The 17100-nt window shown below is 42.0% G+C and overlaps 1 protein-coding gene across 1 annotated transcript; it reads left to right on the top strand.

Annotated features, from left to right (window-relative positions):
- The first annotated feature begins 2458 nt into the window (after window positions 1–2458).
- On the top strand, window positions 2459–16819 carry Mis18a (MIS18 kinetochore protein A). Its single transcript, XM_005375663.2, has 5 exons — window positions 2459–2833; window positions 6829–6895; window positions 11703–11825; window positions 15397–15493; window positions 16083–16819. The coding sequence occupies exons 1-5, from the start codon at window positions 2494–2496 to the stop codon at window positions 16161–16163; spliced, it is 708 nt and encodes a 235-aa protein (XP_005375720.1). The 5' UTR covers window positions 2459–2493; the 3' UTR covers window positions 16164–16819.
- Window positions 16820–17100: the final 281 nt, after the last annotated feature.

The raw sequence follows: 17100 nt of genomic DNA, 5'->3' as shown, positions 1-17100 counted from the left end.
GAGAGAGAAAAAAAACAACTGGTTATTTTGCAACCAAACTCAAGAGTTTGGTAGGGAGTGGCTACACCTCCCTTTAGCAGAGAAGGGGCTGCATTTCAGGTTGCCTGGGACAGTTCATCTGGGGTCTAAAATTCTAGTTCGCTGCTTATTTCTATCAGTGTAGCTGATCACCTAACCCTTTCTCAGGCCCTTTCCCTACTGGTGGCTAGCTGCCTGATTTCTAAGCCAACTAAATATTTTCTACAATGGAAGTTTGTGAACCTGCAACCAGTCCTGTGGGCGGGGTGAACAAGTTTCCCATTTTACCTTTGGTGACCTCCTCAGACCTTGTCTGGTGATAATGATATAAGGGAGAAAAACTCCCAACCTGAATGATATCTGGGAGGAGGTGATGTTCTCTAAAATCAAAGAATGAATTTTAGGAACAACAGAGGTTAAGAGCAGAATATATTTATTGAGAGAAAGAAAGCTTCATCCGAGAGAGAGACAGATGTAGGGCCCTAGTGGGTTGCCCAGAGAAACTATCTTTTCCAGAGATTTTATAAAAACCATGAGGTAGGGAAGGTCCAAGCTGGAAAACATGGGAACTCGCTAGCCCATGGGGTGGGGCAAAACTATGATCAACCAATAAGGTTATAAGTATAATTCTTCAGGTAAAATTGATTAAATCGGGATCAAATGGGGAAGCGAGTCACGTAGCAAGTGGGTATGAATACAGAACAGGGGCTTTTCCTGTAGGGTGTTGGGATAGTGACTCTTCCTGGCTTTTTGAAGGTGGTTGCTACCTTTTTAGAATATCAATCCCTGGGGTCCATCCCTAGGGAGGTATGTGGGTGCAGTTGTTTAATCTTTTGTCTTGAGGTCTGGCCCGAAGCAAGTACATCTCCATTTGCAAGGTATCTTGTCTTCTATATCGGCTCCTTCGAGGGCCTGGCCCTGTCTGCCTATAACATTTCTATATAACTCAGATGCCTATAACAATAAGGGGAGAAGAGAAGTCTATGGATGGAAAAAAAAACCTAAATTATTTGAATAATTTTCTCCCAGTTAGAGGCTAACCAACTGGGGTCTGGGCCGGTGTGTTACGGTTAACATACACATCACCTGATCCTCATTAACAACCAGGTGCACGACTGACGCACTTAATCCAGGCAGAACTGGCAAGGAGGCAAGTAGCCTTTCCACAATTTCTTACCTAGGTATCACCGAATGGAGGAAGTGCGAGCCAATCCAGGACTTCTGACTCTAAAGCTTTTGGTATTTGCTATTTCCAAATACAATCGAATATAATGCAGAGGCATTACAATTGAAAATCAATTTATGTAAGTATTATTGTTTATCTAAACAAATAAGATGTGCAGTGACTGAGACAACAACCCAAAGCACTGTAGGAAGATGTAGGTCCTTAGGGGCAGCCTTCCTTCCAGAAGTACTGCCTGGTTGTCTACGGTGTGGTCCTGCCAGGTTTCCCTCCTGACCGCTGTGGAAGGCACGGTGTGTGAGAGACCAGTGCTGCGGGTGGTGAAAAGAATTTACCAGTCGTCAAGGAATACAGGAAAGTCTGAATATACTGATAGACTGTAAGAGCAAGACAGAATCGTGCCATCTGGTGAAAGGCTGAGGTTCTGGAGCTTGATTTTAACATGAGGGGGTTTGAAAACAACCCAGGAACGCTTTCAGTTCTAACGATAGCCAGGTGTCGTTGGAAGGCTAACAACATTTTTGGTTGACAGGGTCTAGTGCCCTTGGTGTTGCTAGAAACAGTCCTTCCCGGTAAAATTAGCTGACAAATGTGTGGAGGTTGACTGTTGGTGGCCAAGGGGATCAGAATAAAGTGTACGTTTGGAATTGAGAGGGCCTTTTGACTTATCTTAGGACAGGAAAAGAACTGGTACTCCTTAGGACAAGAGGAGGTCATCTAGTGAGGTGTGTGTGCTTTTTGTACCTTGCCCACATTGTGAAAAGTTAATGTTCTACAGTACTACAGACTCACTACGCAGTTGCAATGTGGTGTTTAAAGAAACAATGGTAAAACAGCCGTGATTTTCCACACTGGCCTGTGCTGTTCTGAGCAGCACAGAGGCTGGCTTCCCGGGGCAGCGGAGATCTGCCCCGACCTTCCTGAAGGGATCCTCACCCCTCTTGCAAGGCGCACAGCTCCGTGATCTTGAGCGTCGATTATGCAATTTGGAGCTTGTTCTTGACTTTCTACATGACGCCGCCTCCTTCCCAAGCAGATAATACACTTGATCTCTCGTAGCCTTAATTTCTTTAGAACATGTATCTGAAGACGGTTCACGGATCACCTGCCCTCGGCCCAACCCAGAGCATGCGCACTAAAGGGTGCCCGCCGCCCTCCCTGAGGCTCCGCCCCTCCGGCCTTGGCCCCGCCGGCGTCGCCGCTCGCCCCGCCCCGCCCCGCCCCGTCCCGCCCCGCGCACGCGCAGGCGTGTTTTTCCCATGGCGCTCCGGGGCGCGGGAGATTTGTAGACTATGGCGGGAGCTTGGTCTGCGTACTGCGGTAGAGAATGCTCCTCTGCTTCTTGTGCGTGTAACCACAAAGACAAAAGGAGCGACTCCTCGCTGTTGGGCCGGCGGCTCTTGGAAGACTCGAGCCGCCACCAGCTGCTGCAGAAGTGGACGAGCATGTGGAGCTCGGCGAGCGGGGACGCGTCGGTGGCCGGGGCGGCGAAGGCGCGGAGCGAGGCGGAGGCGGCGGAGGCGGAGGCGGACAGCCCGCTGGTGTTCCTGTGCTCCGGCTGCCGGCGGCCGCTGGGCGACTCGCTGAGCTGGGTGGCCGGCCAGGAGGACACCAACTGCATCCTACTGCGCTGTCAGTTCCGGCGGGGCTGGCGGGGCGGGGCTGGGGCAGCCTTCCCGGCACTGTCGGCCCTGGGCGGTCCGGGGGGAGGGGAGGAGCCCCTTGTGGTCACCCTGGGAAAAGCAGAAGAGGAAGGTCACCCCTGCGGGCGGGCTGAGGAGTGACGATCATTTTCTGGGATTCCCCTGTGCGGGAAGAGCATCCCTTGAATCTGCGTGGTCGCGAGCATTATTCAGGCGCTTGGGAAGTAGCCTGTCTAGTAGGTGTGACTCCCTAGCTGTTAACTAGTTAGTAATATTCTTAGCGGTTTATTCAAGCAATTAAGTTTTTTCAGCTACAGTTTCCTGCAGGGGAGTGTCAAGACTGGTTTTTCTAAGTGTATCTTTCTTTTTTTTTTTAAATTTTCTTTTTTTGGTTTTCTTCCCGTACCAGGAATTGAACTCACGACCTTGCGCTTGCCAGGCAGGCGCTTTGCCACTGAGCTAAATCCCCACCCCTGATTTTTCTAAGTGTTAAAACCATAGAGTTGACACAGTTCCACGAGAGGGGAGATGGCTTGAAAACATCAACATCCCCATGAAATTAAAGAGGAAGGAGAATGTAGTAAAAGAGTTAAGGGAGGAGGAATTCTAGCTTTTAATCCTGACTTTACCAGTTGCCTGTATTATTTACAATATTTGCCAGAATTTATTTGGGGAAAAATGACATATAGTTTTTTGAATTGGCATAGAAATGGCTGTTTTCTTGGGAATATATATGTTTATATTTGGCGGTACTGGGGACTGAATCCAGGACATTTTGCACCAACCCTTTTTAAAATTTTTTTGAGGCAGGATCTCACTGAGACACTCATTTTCTTAGGTTGGGCTTAAATTGGGAGATCCTCCTGCCTCAGGGTCCAGAGTGCTAGAATTACAGGTGTGTGCCATGGCACCTGGCTCTGAATTCTGTAACATTTTGATAGCAGGAATTTACTATCAATTTATTAACCTCGTAGCATGCTTTGCTACTTGCGGATGTTATATCGGGAAGAAAGGAGAACACCAGTGTTGGCCAGTTACTAGAACTTTCTGGCATCCATTGTTTTTCAGAGCAAGCATTGCTGAGTCTTTCTCCGTAAAAGCACACAACCCCCACAGTGATTCATTGTGATTACCCCTTTACATCTGTTAAACACTGCAGAAGTGTGGAAAAGTGAAAAGGACCTAGCCCTGGCCTCCGCACTCTTGTAATCTCAGACTCACACAGTTACACTTCCAGATATGCTCCATGCACATCTGAGCATAAACATATAAAATTCTTTTTTTAAAACATGTAAACTTTTTTTTAAATATGTAAAATTCTTAAAAACACACTTAAGATTATATTAAGATTGTTAAGGCTAAATGGCAACACGCCTTTCTCCTTATAACTCCACACACATGGTGCATATTTTTCCATGTTAGGGAATATGGATATAATTCATTTTAGCAGTGGCTTGGTGTGTACTTGCTGAGAAGTAGTGTATTGTGGTGAAGACTTTCGAATGGCTGTGTGTGAACCTTGGCCTGACTCCCACTAGCTATGTATCCTTGGGCAAGCTACTTAACATCTCTGTGTGTCTCTTTCCTCTTCTCTAAAATAAGGAGAATACTTGGTGTAGTGGTGAGGTTTAAATGAATGTGTGCTAGAGTAAGTACCAAGTGCCACATAAGTGATTTTGCTAATGAGCCAACCAGCCTGTCTCTGTGGTTTTCAGCAGTGCCCCCCATTAGAACAGCAGTTGGGTTGAGATTTTTGATATTGTGGGTGAAGTCCTTGCTTCTAGTAGGTTGATTTATTTCATGATTTTTAAAGAAATAACACTATCTGGGCCTAGTGGCACATGCCTGTAATCCTAGCACTATTTGAGTTAAGGCAAGAGGATCACAAGTTTAAGCTCAGCCTAGGCTACGTAGTGACTTAGTGAGACCCTGTCTCAAAATGAAAGAGTTGCAGATGTAGCTCAGTGTGAAAGCCCTGTGTTCAGTCCCCAGCACCGCACACACACTTTGTTTTTTCTCCTTATAGCTCTGCTTTCCTTTGTCACAATAGGTGCTTTGTTTTATTCGTAAGATAGTATTATTTCTCTTACTTAGTTTTTTAATGTCACAACTTTTTTAAATTTAAAAATTATATAAGTAACAGCTTTAGGTACTTAACCTCCATCTTGTTAAAGGAAAAATGAACTCCTGGGTTAATTTCCTTTCCCTCCTGCCCCAATTTTACCTTTTTAATTACTTTTACTTTGTCCTGATTTATAACATTTATGTTCTTGTTGTTGTTGTTGTTTTTGAAATTCTTAAAATTTTAAAACAGCGTCTGGCTAAGTTCCCCAGCTGGCCTCGAACTTACACCTCTCCTGCCTCTGAATCTGAGTAGCTGGGGATTACAGGCGTGCACTGCCGCACCTGGCTGCGCATGTACATTCCGTTTGACGGTCATGTCATTGAGGCTTAACACAATGTTGGTATGAGTTCACGTCTACTACTACGTTCTAGTAGTACTTGTTACAATATTAGTAGCTTTTCTATTCCAGCGTTGTTTGATTTATCCATCCATCCCCAAGAAAACAAGGCTGCTTGCAGGGAAGTGTCTCTGTGGTCTTAATATATGAATGCCAACGTGGCTGCAGCCACAATTCCTGGATCCTGCTCTGCTTTTCCCATGGAAACAGCAGCTAGTAAATGGCACCATAGTGAGTGTGACTGAAGTTTAGAATAAAGACAAGATTTAAGAAAGAAAGAAGAAAGGAAGGAGCAAGCCAGAAACCTTAGGACCCTGTTTCTTCTGAGCATAGGGATCTATCCTAGTGAGTGAGGAGTAGGGGTGGTCGGAGCCCCTTATTTTGGAACAAACGTGGAAAGTGGAGGCTGGGCAGCACTAGTGTGGGTCTGTACTACTTAGTGCCGTGGCCTGACAAGGCGGTTTTGAAACGAGTGAGGTTTGTGGGGTAGAGTTGGTATGATGTGTCAGTGGGGTGGATGTCAGGAAGCAGGATGAGGAAGAAAACTAAGGATGAAGGCTGGGGAGGTAGCTCAGTGGTGGAGCAGTTGGCTAGCATGCATGAGGCCCTGGGTTCAACCCCCAGCATTACCAAGAGCAAAATTAAAAAAAAAAACAAAACAAAACAAGGATGATGGATGCTCTAGTTTCTCATCTGAGGAACCTGGTAGGTGGGGTGGATTTACTGAGATAAGGTGTCCGTAGAAGGAGATGTTTGGCCAGTACACATCTGATACCCTGTCTTTATTTCCCTTCTCTGGGAATGTTTTCGGCTCCAGCTGTGATCTGTCTAAGTCACTGTCCTAGCAAAAGATGTTTGGGACACTGGGCACTTCTCAGTCACTCTTAGAGAAGGGAGCTCTGCATCTGCAACCTGGAGGTGAATGCATTGGGTTTTTTCTTGGTGTGGATCCCAGCTTCATCATGTGGCAGATGTTCTTTGTATTCTGTGATTGAAGGTTGTAATTTGTCCAAGAGCTATTAGTAATTGAATTTCCCTCTTTAATTTTGCTTATTTTTTAAGTTTAATTTTGCTTATTTTGTTAAGTCACTGGTTTTCAGGGAAGGGAATGAAATAACTTGTACCATTTTTTCTAAAAGACTCCTGTACATTTGGGGTTTTTTGTTTTTTTTTTGTTCTTGAGACAAGGTCTCACTATGTAGCTCAGTCTGGCCTTGAACTCACTGTGTAGCCCAGGCTGGCCTGGAATTTGAGAAGATCCTCCTGTCTCAGCCTTCTGAGTGCTGGGATTATAGGTGTACACCATCTTTGCCCAGTTTACATTTAATTTTGAACCACCCTTTGTGTTTGCATGTGCGTGTGTGTGCGGGAGAGAGACAGACAGACACAGACAAAGAGACACTTAGGGTCTTAATTTTTTGGCTCTCCAAGTTCCAGGATAAAAGTGGAATTAGAAATTCTCTAAATGTCTGCATGTGTATTATGATGAACTGCATTAATAAAACATTGCTTCTCTTTCCAGGTATATCCTCTAACGTTTCTGTAGATAAAGAGCAGAAGCTATCCAAATGGAAAAATGAAAATGGTTGGTGAGTAAGGCTGTATCCATGTGGATATTACATTAGACAAAAAAAAAAAATTGAAAATAAACAGAAAAAATCTGTATCATAAAATCTCAAAGTTATAGAACAATGTTAATATAAGACAGAGGCTATTATAAATAGTCAAGGCTACCTGTGCTCAGAAGCAACCAGCCCAAGGGGCTGCACAGTCCCAAGTCCTTTGTAGCCACTTCCAAGTGTATGGGGGGAGAGACACCTTGCCATACCTGTCACCTGCTAGCTGCCTGTGGCATCCTCAGTAAACTGAACAGGAAACTCTGCCTTATGTGATTGCCACCCAAAATCTGAAATGTGTCTTACTGAAGTAACTTTAGGTGGTACCTGAATAAACAAAAATGGATGTTTATATTTTGATGTGCATTACAAATGCTGGGTTTTGCTTTTTAATAATGATAAGGTATCCGATTCAAGTAAAGTGTATTTCAATTTTTAAAAATTTACTCTTTTTTATTTTTTTGTCTTTTTTGAGGCAGGGTCTCTCTATGCAGTTCAGGCTGACCTTGAGCTTACTTTGTAGCCCAGGCTGGTTTCGAACTCGCAACGATCCTCCTACCTCAGGCTCTTGAGGGCTGGGATTATAGGCATGCGCCACCACACCCAGCTTAAAAGTTTACTCTTAAGGAAAATTAAATTGCTAATGTTTCAGGTAGTATGTAGGTATGACAGTTGTGCTGTTGGCATGCAGGTGATTAAAATTTGGAAAACTTGACCTCAGATAATTTCTCATTTTGTGGATGAAAAACAAGGCTGGTGAGCTTTGAACTTCATGAAGTTCCCAGGCCTAATTAATATAAGAGCTGGGGCAGTTCCCTTGGTTGTTCTTTCTCTGCTTCCCATTTTGGCTACTCATTTTGACATCACCGTCTCCATTTTTTGCCATGAGTCCATTTTTCATTACTATAATAATTTTCTCCATTTTTGCCAGCTAGATGATTATTATACACTTAGTATGTGTTCATGAAATTGGCTTAAAATTGTTATTTACATTTATTTTAAAAGGGATCTTTACATTATTAACATAACTATATCATTGACCATGACATGAAAGTGACTGAAGATAATTACAATGAAACAAATACTTATTAGATGTAGTTGAGATATTGCCTGCCTGGTTCTGGTCTGTTCTGTCATTTTTAAATGATTTGCAACTATAAATATTAAACATAGACTAATATCAACTTGAGATTTTCTTCTTTAATTATCCAGGTTGGTAGAGAATTAAAAGGGAATTAACTTTCTTATTCTGTGATCCAAAGTTATTTGATGCTATATGATCTAAGTGCATTTTTCATTTATTCATTTACTTATGTTTTGGTTTGTTTTTGTTGTTTTGAGACAAGGTCTTGCTATGTGGTTTCCAGCTGGCCTTGAATTCTCTATGGAGCTCAGGCTGGCCTTGAACTCATGGCGATCCTCCTGCTTTAGCCTCCCAAGTGCTGGAGCTGGAGGAGTGCGCCACTACACCTGGCTAAACCCATCTTTATCCTGGCTTCAATTGTGATGAGTTTTACTAAGCCCATATGCTCCACACTTCTGGACATTGCTTTCGGATGCCTGTGTAACTTTTGCGTGCCTGTCCTACTGAATGCCTGTCTAGGCTATTCTGCTGATGGGCAACTAAAGTGCTGTGGCCTTTAGATATGTTTTGAAGGTGGCAGTGCTGTTTCCTCTGCTCATTTGGCATGTGCCCTTTGTTAAGGATGTTACAGTGTCACTCATTCCTGTGTAAAATGGCCTTATGTTTTCTGGCACTGTTAATCTCTATATTGTTCGACAGTGAGGGTGAATTCTGGCCAACTCCGCCAACTGTGCAGCGGAAAGATGGTGCATTGTGGTTGCTACCAACTCTTCATTGTTCTCCCAGATTATTCCAGAGGTGTGGATTAGTCTGTTTGTCATTACTGTAACAAAGTACCTGAGACGGCCTGCTTTATGCAGAAAAGTGGTTTATCTGGGCTGCTGGTGTTGGCCGAGGGCCCAGATGGCACAGAGTGGCACATGGCAGGAGACAGGGAATTTGGGTCTGTACGCTGTGTCTTCTAGTCTGTCCCTCTTCTTACAGAGCCTCTCAGGTTCACTCCCCAGGCCCCCATCCTAAGGACTTTTTTTTTTTTTGGTTTTTCTCCGGTACCAGGAACCAAACTCACGACCTTGCGCTTGCCAGGCAGGTGCTTTGCTGCTGAGCTAAATCCCCAGCCCCCTAAGGACTTTATCTAGTCCTAATCAGCCTGCCTCTGAACGCTATAGCAAGACTTAGTTTCCATTCTCTTACTAAAACTACCTCACAGTAGGGATTGTTTTAGCATGAGTCTGGGAGGACAAATCTTATTCAGTCCCAGCCAAAGTATGAATGGTTTAATGTGCACCCTTCAGTGGCATTTAGATTCGTTTGATAGTTCAAGTGAAAACAATCTTATCCACTGGTCAGTATTTTGAGAGCTCAGGCCTCTCTGTCCTTTCATGGTTGATGATAATCACACTAAATATTGGTTCATCATATTGATAATTGCGTGTGGCAGCTTCCTAATTATCATAACGTTTCATAGGTAGCATGGAGATTTGTTGATGTTATAGGCGGGGTTCCCTGTTTTGTAATTTAAGGTTTGCAAGTAAGGAAGTAAACGGGTTTATTAAGATGCTTTACTACTTCTTATATAAAAGCCTTAAAGAATTTCACAAACACTTACATTTGTTGTCCCTGGCATATTATCTGCTTAACTGTGTCACCAGTGAGAACTTACACTTTATCGGGTGATATTCTGTTTTGATATTGGTGCTGTCTATTGCTGTATGATTAGAAGTGTCTCTCAGTGTCCATCAGTAAGCCGTGATAGACAATCCGTAATGTGCTGTTGAGTCTTGGTTAGCTTCCTTTTTCGTCATGCAGGAACGGGTATTTAGGGATGACTGATAGCTCAAATACTCTTGACATAATAGGCTTTTGTGGTACCTATTTACTTCTGTGCTCAAGACGAGATCTGAATCTCTAGTTGTCATCAAGTTGCTATGTGTTGGGCTGTCATTTTGGTATAAGTGGTTATAGAATGGAAAATTTGAATGGGCCAATTTGACAAAGCTTTTGGGAGATATTAGATTTTAGGCCAGGTTTAAAGAAGACATAAATTGGGGGGTGATTGTGCACACCTGTAATTCCAGCCCTTGGGAGGCTGAGGCAGGTGGATTGCCGCAAGTTCAAGGCCAGCCTGGGCTACATAGTGAGTTTGAAGCCAGACTGAATTACATGGTGAGACCCTTTCTCAAAACAAAGCTAAACAAAACAAAGAAGATGTGAGGTGGCATGCAGGGAGAGTGCATTCAAATATGTGGAGCCTGAGTTGAGAAGTATCTAGAATGAAAGAACAATTAATGTGGAGAAGCTAGTAAGTAAATATTTTTTGGTGGCACTTGGGATTGAAGCCAGGGCCTGTGCCCTGAGCTACGTGCCTGCCCTTTTCTTTTTTCTTTCTTTTTTTTTTTTCACTCTTTTAAAAATTTTGAGACAGGAGCTTAAATTGCCCAACCTGGGCTTGAATTTGGGATCCTCCTACCTCAGACTCCCAGACTGCTGGGATTATAGGTGTGAACTACCTTGCCTGGTTTGCTAAGTAGGTACTTGTGTCAAAGTATCCTTTTAAAAATCAGTTCTAACATACAGAATGAACACATGTCAAAGACGTATTTAACCAATTAATGAGGGAACCAGAACATGGCACAGCTGGCTCAGAGGAGGATATTGCTTTATAGAATGCCCTGGTTAATGTCCTGTAGGTCGCTAAAACCTCAGCCTCTGGAAATCACTCACATCCCTGCCAGACTCCAACTATTTGCAATTTACCTGTCTTCTTTCTGCAAGTCATCTAACTTTAGAGTCCTCCCTCTCCTTAATTTTAGAGTCTTTTTCAAGTAAGCAGTGTTACTTCCACTAGAGCCAGGCTGCAAGCTAATCCTGGGCTCATGGGCTGGCGCCTTTCTTTGTGGAACCCAGACCGTTCAGTTACGTATGTATGGCTAGGATACGCCGCACTACAGCGGCAAAGGTGATGCTTAGGACAGATGCCAGATGGCCTGCGAGCCTAAAGTGTGTATTGTCTGCTTTGTTAGAGGAAAACTCCCTGCCCCTTCCCTCTAGTGTTCACGGTGTGCTAGTGGGTTGGATAATGGCATTAGAAGGGCATACAGAATCGTTTAGTGGTTTGTTTTTTTTTTTTTGGTCTGAGATAGGGTTTCACTATGTAGTTCAGGCTGGGCTTGAACTCACTTTGAAGCCTACGCTGACCTCGAACATGTAATCATCCTCCTACCTCAGCCTCCCGAGTGCTGGGATTATAGGCATGTGCCACCATGCCCAGCTAGATTCTTTGAGCCTTATTTCTAAATTTTAGATAATTTTTCTTAGTGTCACACTGAGAAAAGCATCATGTCTGTATCCTCTTTTGTCACTTTATGCCTGCCGCTTGTCATTAGATGCCCTGGGCAGTGCAGGCTACAAATGACTGTCTTTCCATTTCTCTCTCTTTTTTTTTTTTGGTACCAGGAATCGAACTCAGGACCTTGCACTTACGAGGCAGGTGCTTGCGCCGCTGAGCTATATCCCCAACCCTTCCATTTCTCTTGTGCACACCTTACAGTCATTTTTTTCCTCTCCTTACGTATATATGACTTGATGTGGTCGGAATGACTTTGGAACGCCAGCCTTGAAGGGGTTTAGGGATGGGGTTTTATCAAAACAGGTTGCAGCTGTGTTCCCTAAAGCAGTGACACTTCTCCATGGCAGCGTTCTTGAGACTTTGTACTGTACCGGCTGCTCGCTCCTCCTCGGCTATGTGTACAGATGCACTCCCAAGCACTTGGATTACAAGAGGAACTTGTTTTGCCTCAGCGTGGAAGCCATTGAAAGGTGAGTTTTTGTACATGAATGGCCGCCTCATCCCTGTTTTCTCAGAAAATTAAATCTGTGGAAACATTGGTCTGGAAATATCAGAACTAAGTACGGGTTAAAGTATTTTCCTTCAAGTAATACTTTCTGACAATTAGGCCACTGAAATATATGAGGTTTGTTCTGATTTATTTGGTATTGGAAAAGTTCAAATGCTACATTACAGGAAAAAACATTGTGAGAAAATTTTTTGAAGTAAAAATGTGTTCACTTGTTTTTAAAAATTAACTGCAGCTTAATAAGATTATTTAAGTACTAGTTGAATCACTCAGTATATATTGCTCACTTCCCCTTACCATGTTAAGTTTTTAGCTTAGAATATCATGAAAACATAGGAATTTCAAAATCGGTGAGGGAAGAAGTCCCTTTGATGTTCTGGGAAAGTAGAAATACAAAGTCCAACTATTGCCACTAGTAAACAGTTGCCTTTTTGAGATATGCCAACGAATGCTCCCACTCCTCAAGATTTCTAGAAAGTGACTGTTAGGGAGCAATGTCCATGCCGGGCTGGACACAGACGTCAGTTAAAGGGTTTCAGGTGGCCCACTGGCTCTTTGGCCCTTTTGTTTTTTAAAGGACACACAAAATTAAATAGTCAGTCGACCGCAATGCATAACCCTCAAGGCTTGGATGCTGCCTGAGAGGCAGGGGATATAGCTCAGCAGCGGAGCGCTTGCCTAGCATACAAGTGCGCCCGGCTTCTGACAAGACAAGAGAAAGGCTGCTGTCTTGCTTACTTTACTCTCCTTGCTGGGACAGAGTAACAGATACCCAAAATGAAGGAAGGAGAGGTATATTTGGCTCACAGTTTGTGGAGGTTTCAGTTTATACTCAGCTGGCTCCAAGGCAGGGTGGCTTGGAAGAGGAGAACAGTTCATGGCAGGCAGAAGACAGCAAAGGCAACAAGAGCAACAAGCTGGTGAGGAGCAAGCCGCTTTTCCTCCCTTACACTGTGTGCAGGCTGCCTGCCCTCGGGCGGGTCCTTTGTACCCACACTGCGTCCCTGCCCTCCTCCAGCACAGCCTCAGGGTGTTTACAAAGTGAGGACTCTGCGCAGTTGAGTTACGCAGTTAAACTTCTAAACTTCTCCAGTTGACACAATAAATCTTACCTATCAGGAAAGAAGAGCAGTTTAAAAAGAAAAGAAAGTGCCTACACTTTTATTTTTCCCAGTACTGGGAATTGAACTCACGACCTTGCGCTTGCTAGGCAGGCACTGTGCCGCTGAGCTAAATCCCCAGCCCCAAAAATGAGCTCCTTTTTTTGTTTGTTTGTTTTCTGGTACCGGGATTCAAACTCACAACCGTGCGCTTGCCAGGCAGGCACTGTGTCACTGAGCTAAATCCCTACACTTTTATTATTTGAGAAATTTTATTATTCCTGAAGAATTTTTTACATTTTTCTCTCTAAAAAAAATATAAAACTTCTTTTTACTAAATAATTTCTTGCCTAGTTATTCCTCAATAACTGCAGTTTTGTCACTTTGTTTGCAATTAGACAGGTTTACATCAAAATTTTATAATCTGCCAATTTTTTTTTTTTTTAGAACCCTTACACAGAAGAAGGATATAACAAATGGTGTTCTTTGCTATAAAGCCTGTTGTCATTGGGAGAGATATCTGTTTCGGTTTTAATGTATGAATAGAAGGCCCAGAACCTGACCAAATGCTTTGTTATTCTCCTTAGATATCTGCATGGTTTGTGAAGATTGAGGGACAGTACAAGAATAAAAGACAGGAGGTTTAATCCAGTGGAGTTGGCACAAACCTTTCAAAAGTGATATTATCTGTTTAAAGGAGGATATGGGGATGCTTTTGCCCCAGAAGATCATAATATTGAAGCTATTTTTTTTTTTTATTTTAAAGAGAATAATAAAAAATAGCAAAATACCAACACCAGAGACAAAACCAAAACAGCAAAAACAATAAAAATGATGAAGGGTTTCAGAACAAAATGATAGGAATTAACAGTGGCTGTTATTTGAAGCTATTTTTCTTGAATAGTTCATCTGTGAGACACATTATCTTTTGGGGCAGGATTTTCATGCCAAGGAATCTGTTTTTATTTTAGAAGTGTATGCCCTCTGTAACTTTTTTTTCTTTTTTCTTTTTTCTTTTTTTTTTTTTTTGAGAGGGTTCCTTGCTATGTAATTCAGGCTGGCTTTAAACTCACAAGGTAGCCCAGGCTGGCCTCAACCTTGTAATGATCCTTCTGTCTCAGCCCACTGAGTGCTGGGTTTACAGGTGTGCATTGCCATAGCTAGCTACCTCTGAAACTTTTGTTTAAAGTTTTATAAATCACTTAACTGCTGCTTGGAATTTTTTTTTTTTTTTTGAGACAAGGTCTTGCTATGTAGTTTAGGTGGGACTTTAATTCACAATGTAGCCCAGGCTCTCCTCCAATGCAAAGCAGTTCTCCTGCTTCAGCCTCCTGAGTGTGAATTTTTCACTTCATTTCTTTTTTCTTTTGCCTAAAAGGATGGAGCTGCCTTTGTTTTCCTAAATAGGAAGTTACTTGCCTTCACTGTTTTTCAGGAATACAACCAGTGAATTTCCAAAGGGGGAAAAAGAAGTGACATACAAAGTTTCTATATGTGAGAAAAGACTTCTATTTATAGAAAGACAAAGGAATTGAGTTTTCTTCCTTTTTTTTTTTTTTTTTTTTTGGTTTTTCTCCGGTACCAGGAACCGAACTCACGACCTTGCGCTTGCCAGGCAGGCGCTTTTGTCGCTGAGCTAAATCCCCAGCCCGAGTTTTCTTCCTTTTGTTTGGTCTGCCTGGTTGCCAACGCCAGGCCTGTTTCCTCCTGTTACTAGGCCAGTCTTTCAGCTGTGTAATACTTTTCCAAGCCACAGTGCGCAACCCTACAGTACAGAGCAAAGCACGACCTGGAGGCAGGATAACTGTTGGAAGTTGCCCAAACTTGGGTAATCGAGAGCTTATTCCAAATTATTATTCATTAAAAGTCAAATATAAACCTGATGTGATGGCCTACACTTGTAATTCCAGCACGCAGGTGGCTGAGGCAGGAGAATGGCTGGGAGTTTGAAGCCATCCTGGGCTATATAGTTCAAGGCCGGCCTGAACTGCATAGTGAGACCCTGTCTCAAAAAGCAAAAACAAGTCAAATAGGAAAGCGCATGTTTTAAAAAAGTTAGATAAAGCAAGAAAGCAGTGGCTTCCTTCAAACCAACCATTTCTTCAGGATATTTAAACTTGCCTGTGGAATTCTGAACTATGATAATGTTTTTGCCACTCAGTTTCCTACGGAGTGAATTTATTTCAATAATGAAATACATATAATGAAAAATTAATGTGTAAAAATATCTGGACAAAACTGTTATGGAGAAAGACCTGATTTTATGTGGTATAGCTTCCTATGTAGGTTGCTTTAGCAAAAATAGTTGTTTTATTCATTTGCTCAGTGCTGATATATAGTGTGATGTGCTTAAGAGTTTTAATATTTTTAACTGACATAAATTTAACATTTATTCCCCTTCCTGTTTTAACTGTGCTAAACACTATGTTTTAGTTATACTTTGGGGTCCTCTGAAAAGCAAATTGTGTCAGAAGACAAAGAGCTTTTGAATCTTGAAAGCAGAGTTGAAATGGAAAAGTCTCTAAAACAGGTAATTTTATTTGGAACATTTTATGTCTTTTATGAAGAACTTCCTATCAGTGAGCAAGTGCCCCTCCACATGGTAATTCCATAATGTCATCTGTTTTTGTCCGAGTACTTGCCTGGTAAAAGTGATGATTTTACTTCAGTTGTTAATAAGTTGATTTTTGTGGAACTAAACTATAAATTAAGCTAAAGCTTTTATCAACAAAATAATGAGGACATTCCATGCCCAGATCATAACAGGACGTATTGTTAAACTGTTACACTAGAAACATAGCTTTACACCCAATACATACTTGATTTGGTTTGTTTCACGTTGTTGCTGGATGTTAACTTCTTTTCATGGTACAGTGGGCAAGATGGTGATAACCATATAGCTGTAGAGCTGTAAGTTGAAAACTACAGTTTGATAGAATATCTCATTTAAATAAGATTTGTGTGTCTAAATGGTTTTGTTAGATATTCTGTGCTGTTATGCATAATAAGTAACATTCAGACTTGCATGAACAATGTAATTTTAACCATGTTTAATTATGTATCATTTTTAATCATTGTAACATTTGTGTTTCTTTGTATTCTTTTTTTAAACTTGCCAGATGGAAGAGGTCTTGAAAGCGTTACAGACCAAGCTGTGGGAAGTGGAATCAAAATTGTCTTTTACCAGTTGCAACAGCTGAGCTCAGTTCCGTGTCCACCCCTCATATTCTTAGAGGAGGAGATCTGTAGAGCTACTTCTGTAGCTCGGCTGCAGGGCTCCCGTGTTAGAAGTTTAAAGCTATTTTCTGATACTTGCTGGAATTGGAGTTTAGGAGTTTTCATTTTGATAAGGAACTGAGATTTTGTGTATTATTTTCTATGTCGAAATCATTATTCTTGACTTACTATATTCTTAGAATTTGATTTTACCGTTAATACTTGGAATAACATTTAATAATGCATGGTAAGAACTTAATTTTTTCCCCCTACTGTGTAGTTGGGTCTTTGAAAACTAATGTTTAAAGCTTTTTGGGGAAACTGGTCAGTTGAATTATTTGTTAAAATTACTTGAAAACTTGTCTGAGAATAGAATAGCGTGTATATATATATATATATATATATATATATATATTAGGATTCTACTTCATGCTCTGTATGCTATTATGTGCCTAAAAAATCTGGAAGAATACTTACACAGAGAGTCAGTCATTTCTGAGGTTAGAATTCTAGGGCAATTTTTAGTTTTTTCACTTTCCATAATGCAAGACTTTTATAGTTAGCATGTTTGGTTTTGTTTTTTTGAGACAGGGTCTTGCTGTGTAGTTCAAACTGCCCTTGCACTGACTGTGTAGCCCAGGCAGGCCTTGAACTCTTGGTGATCCTTCTGCCTCAGCCTCTGGAGTGCTGGGATTATAGGTGTGCATTACCATGCCCAGCTATAATTAGCATGTATTATTTTTATAATCAGGAAGAGAATAAAGATTAAAATTAAGTGCTTTAAGATTGATTTTTTTTTTTTAGCTGACTTGTGTTTAACTTAGCTCATAAATTCTGGGACTGTGAAACCCACACATTCCCTGAGCATAGCACTGTGGTAGGCCTGGTCAGGAATATAAATAAAGATGGCCTCAAGTTTCT

Source organism: Chinchilla lanigera, unplaced genomic scaffold, assembly GCF_000276665.1.
Source record: "Chinchilla lanigera isolate Chin_1 unplaced genomic scaffold, ChiLan1.0 scaffold00006, whole genome shotgun sequence".
NCBI classification, from domain to species: domain Eukaryota; kingdom Metazoa; phylum Chordata; class Mammalia; order Rodentia; family Chinchillidae; genus Chinchilla; species Chinchilla lanigera.
This window is presented reverse-complemented; position numbering and strand designations above follow the sequence as displayed.

Excerpts from the sequence above, each read along its gene's own strand:
- Mis18a (XM_005375663.2), top strand. The coding sequence starts at position 2,494 with ATGGCGGGAGCTTGGTCTGCGTACTGCGGTAGAGAATGCTCCTCTGCT. Across the intron at positions 2,834-6,828 it reads CAACTGCATCCTACTGCGCT|GTATATCCTCTAACGTTTCT; the intron begins GTCAGTTCCGGC and ends TTCTCTTTCCAG. Across the intron at positions 11,826-15,396 it reads AGCGTGGAAGCCATTGAAAG|TTATACTTTGGGGTCCTCTG; the intron begins GTGAGTTTTTGT and ends ACTATGTTTTAG.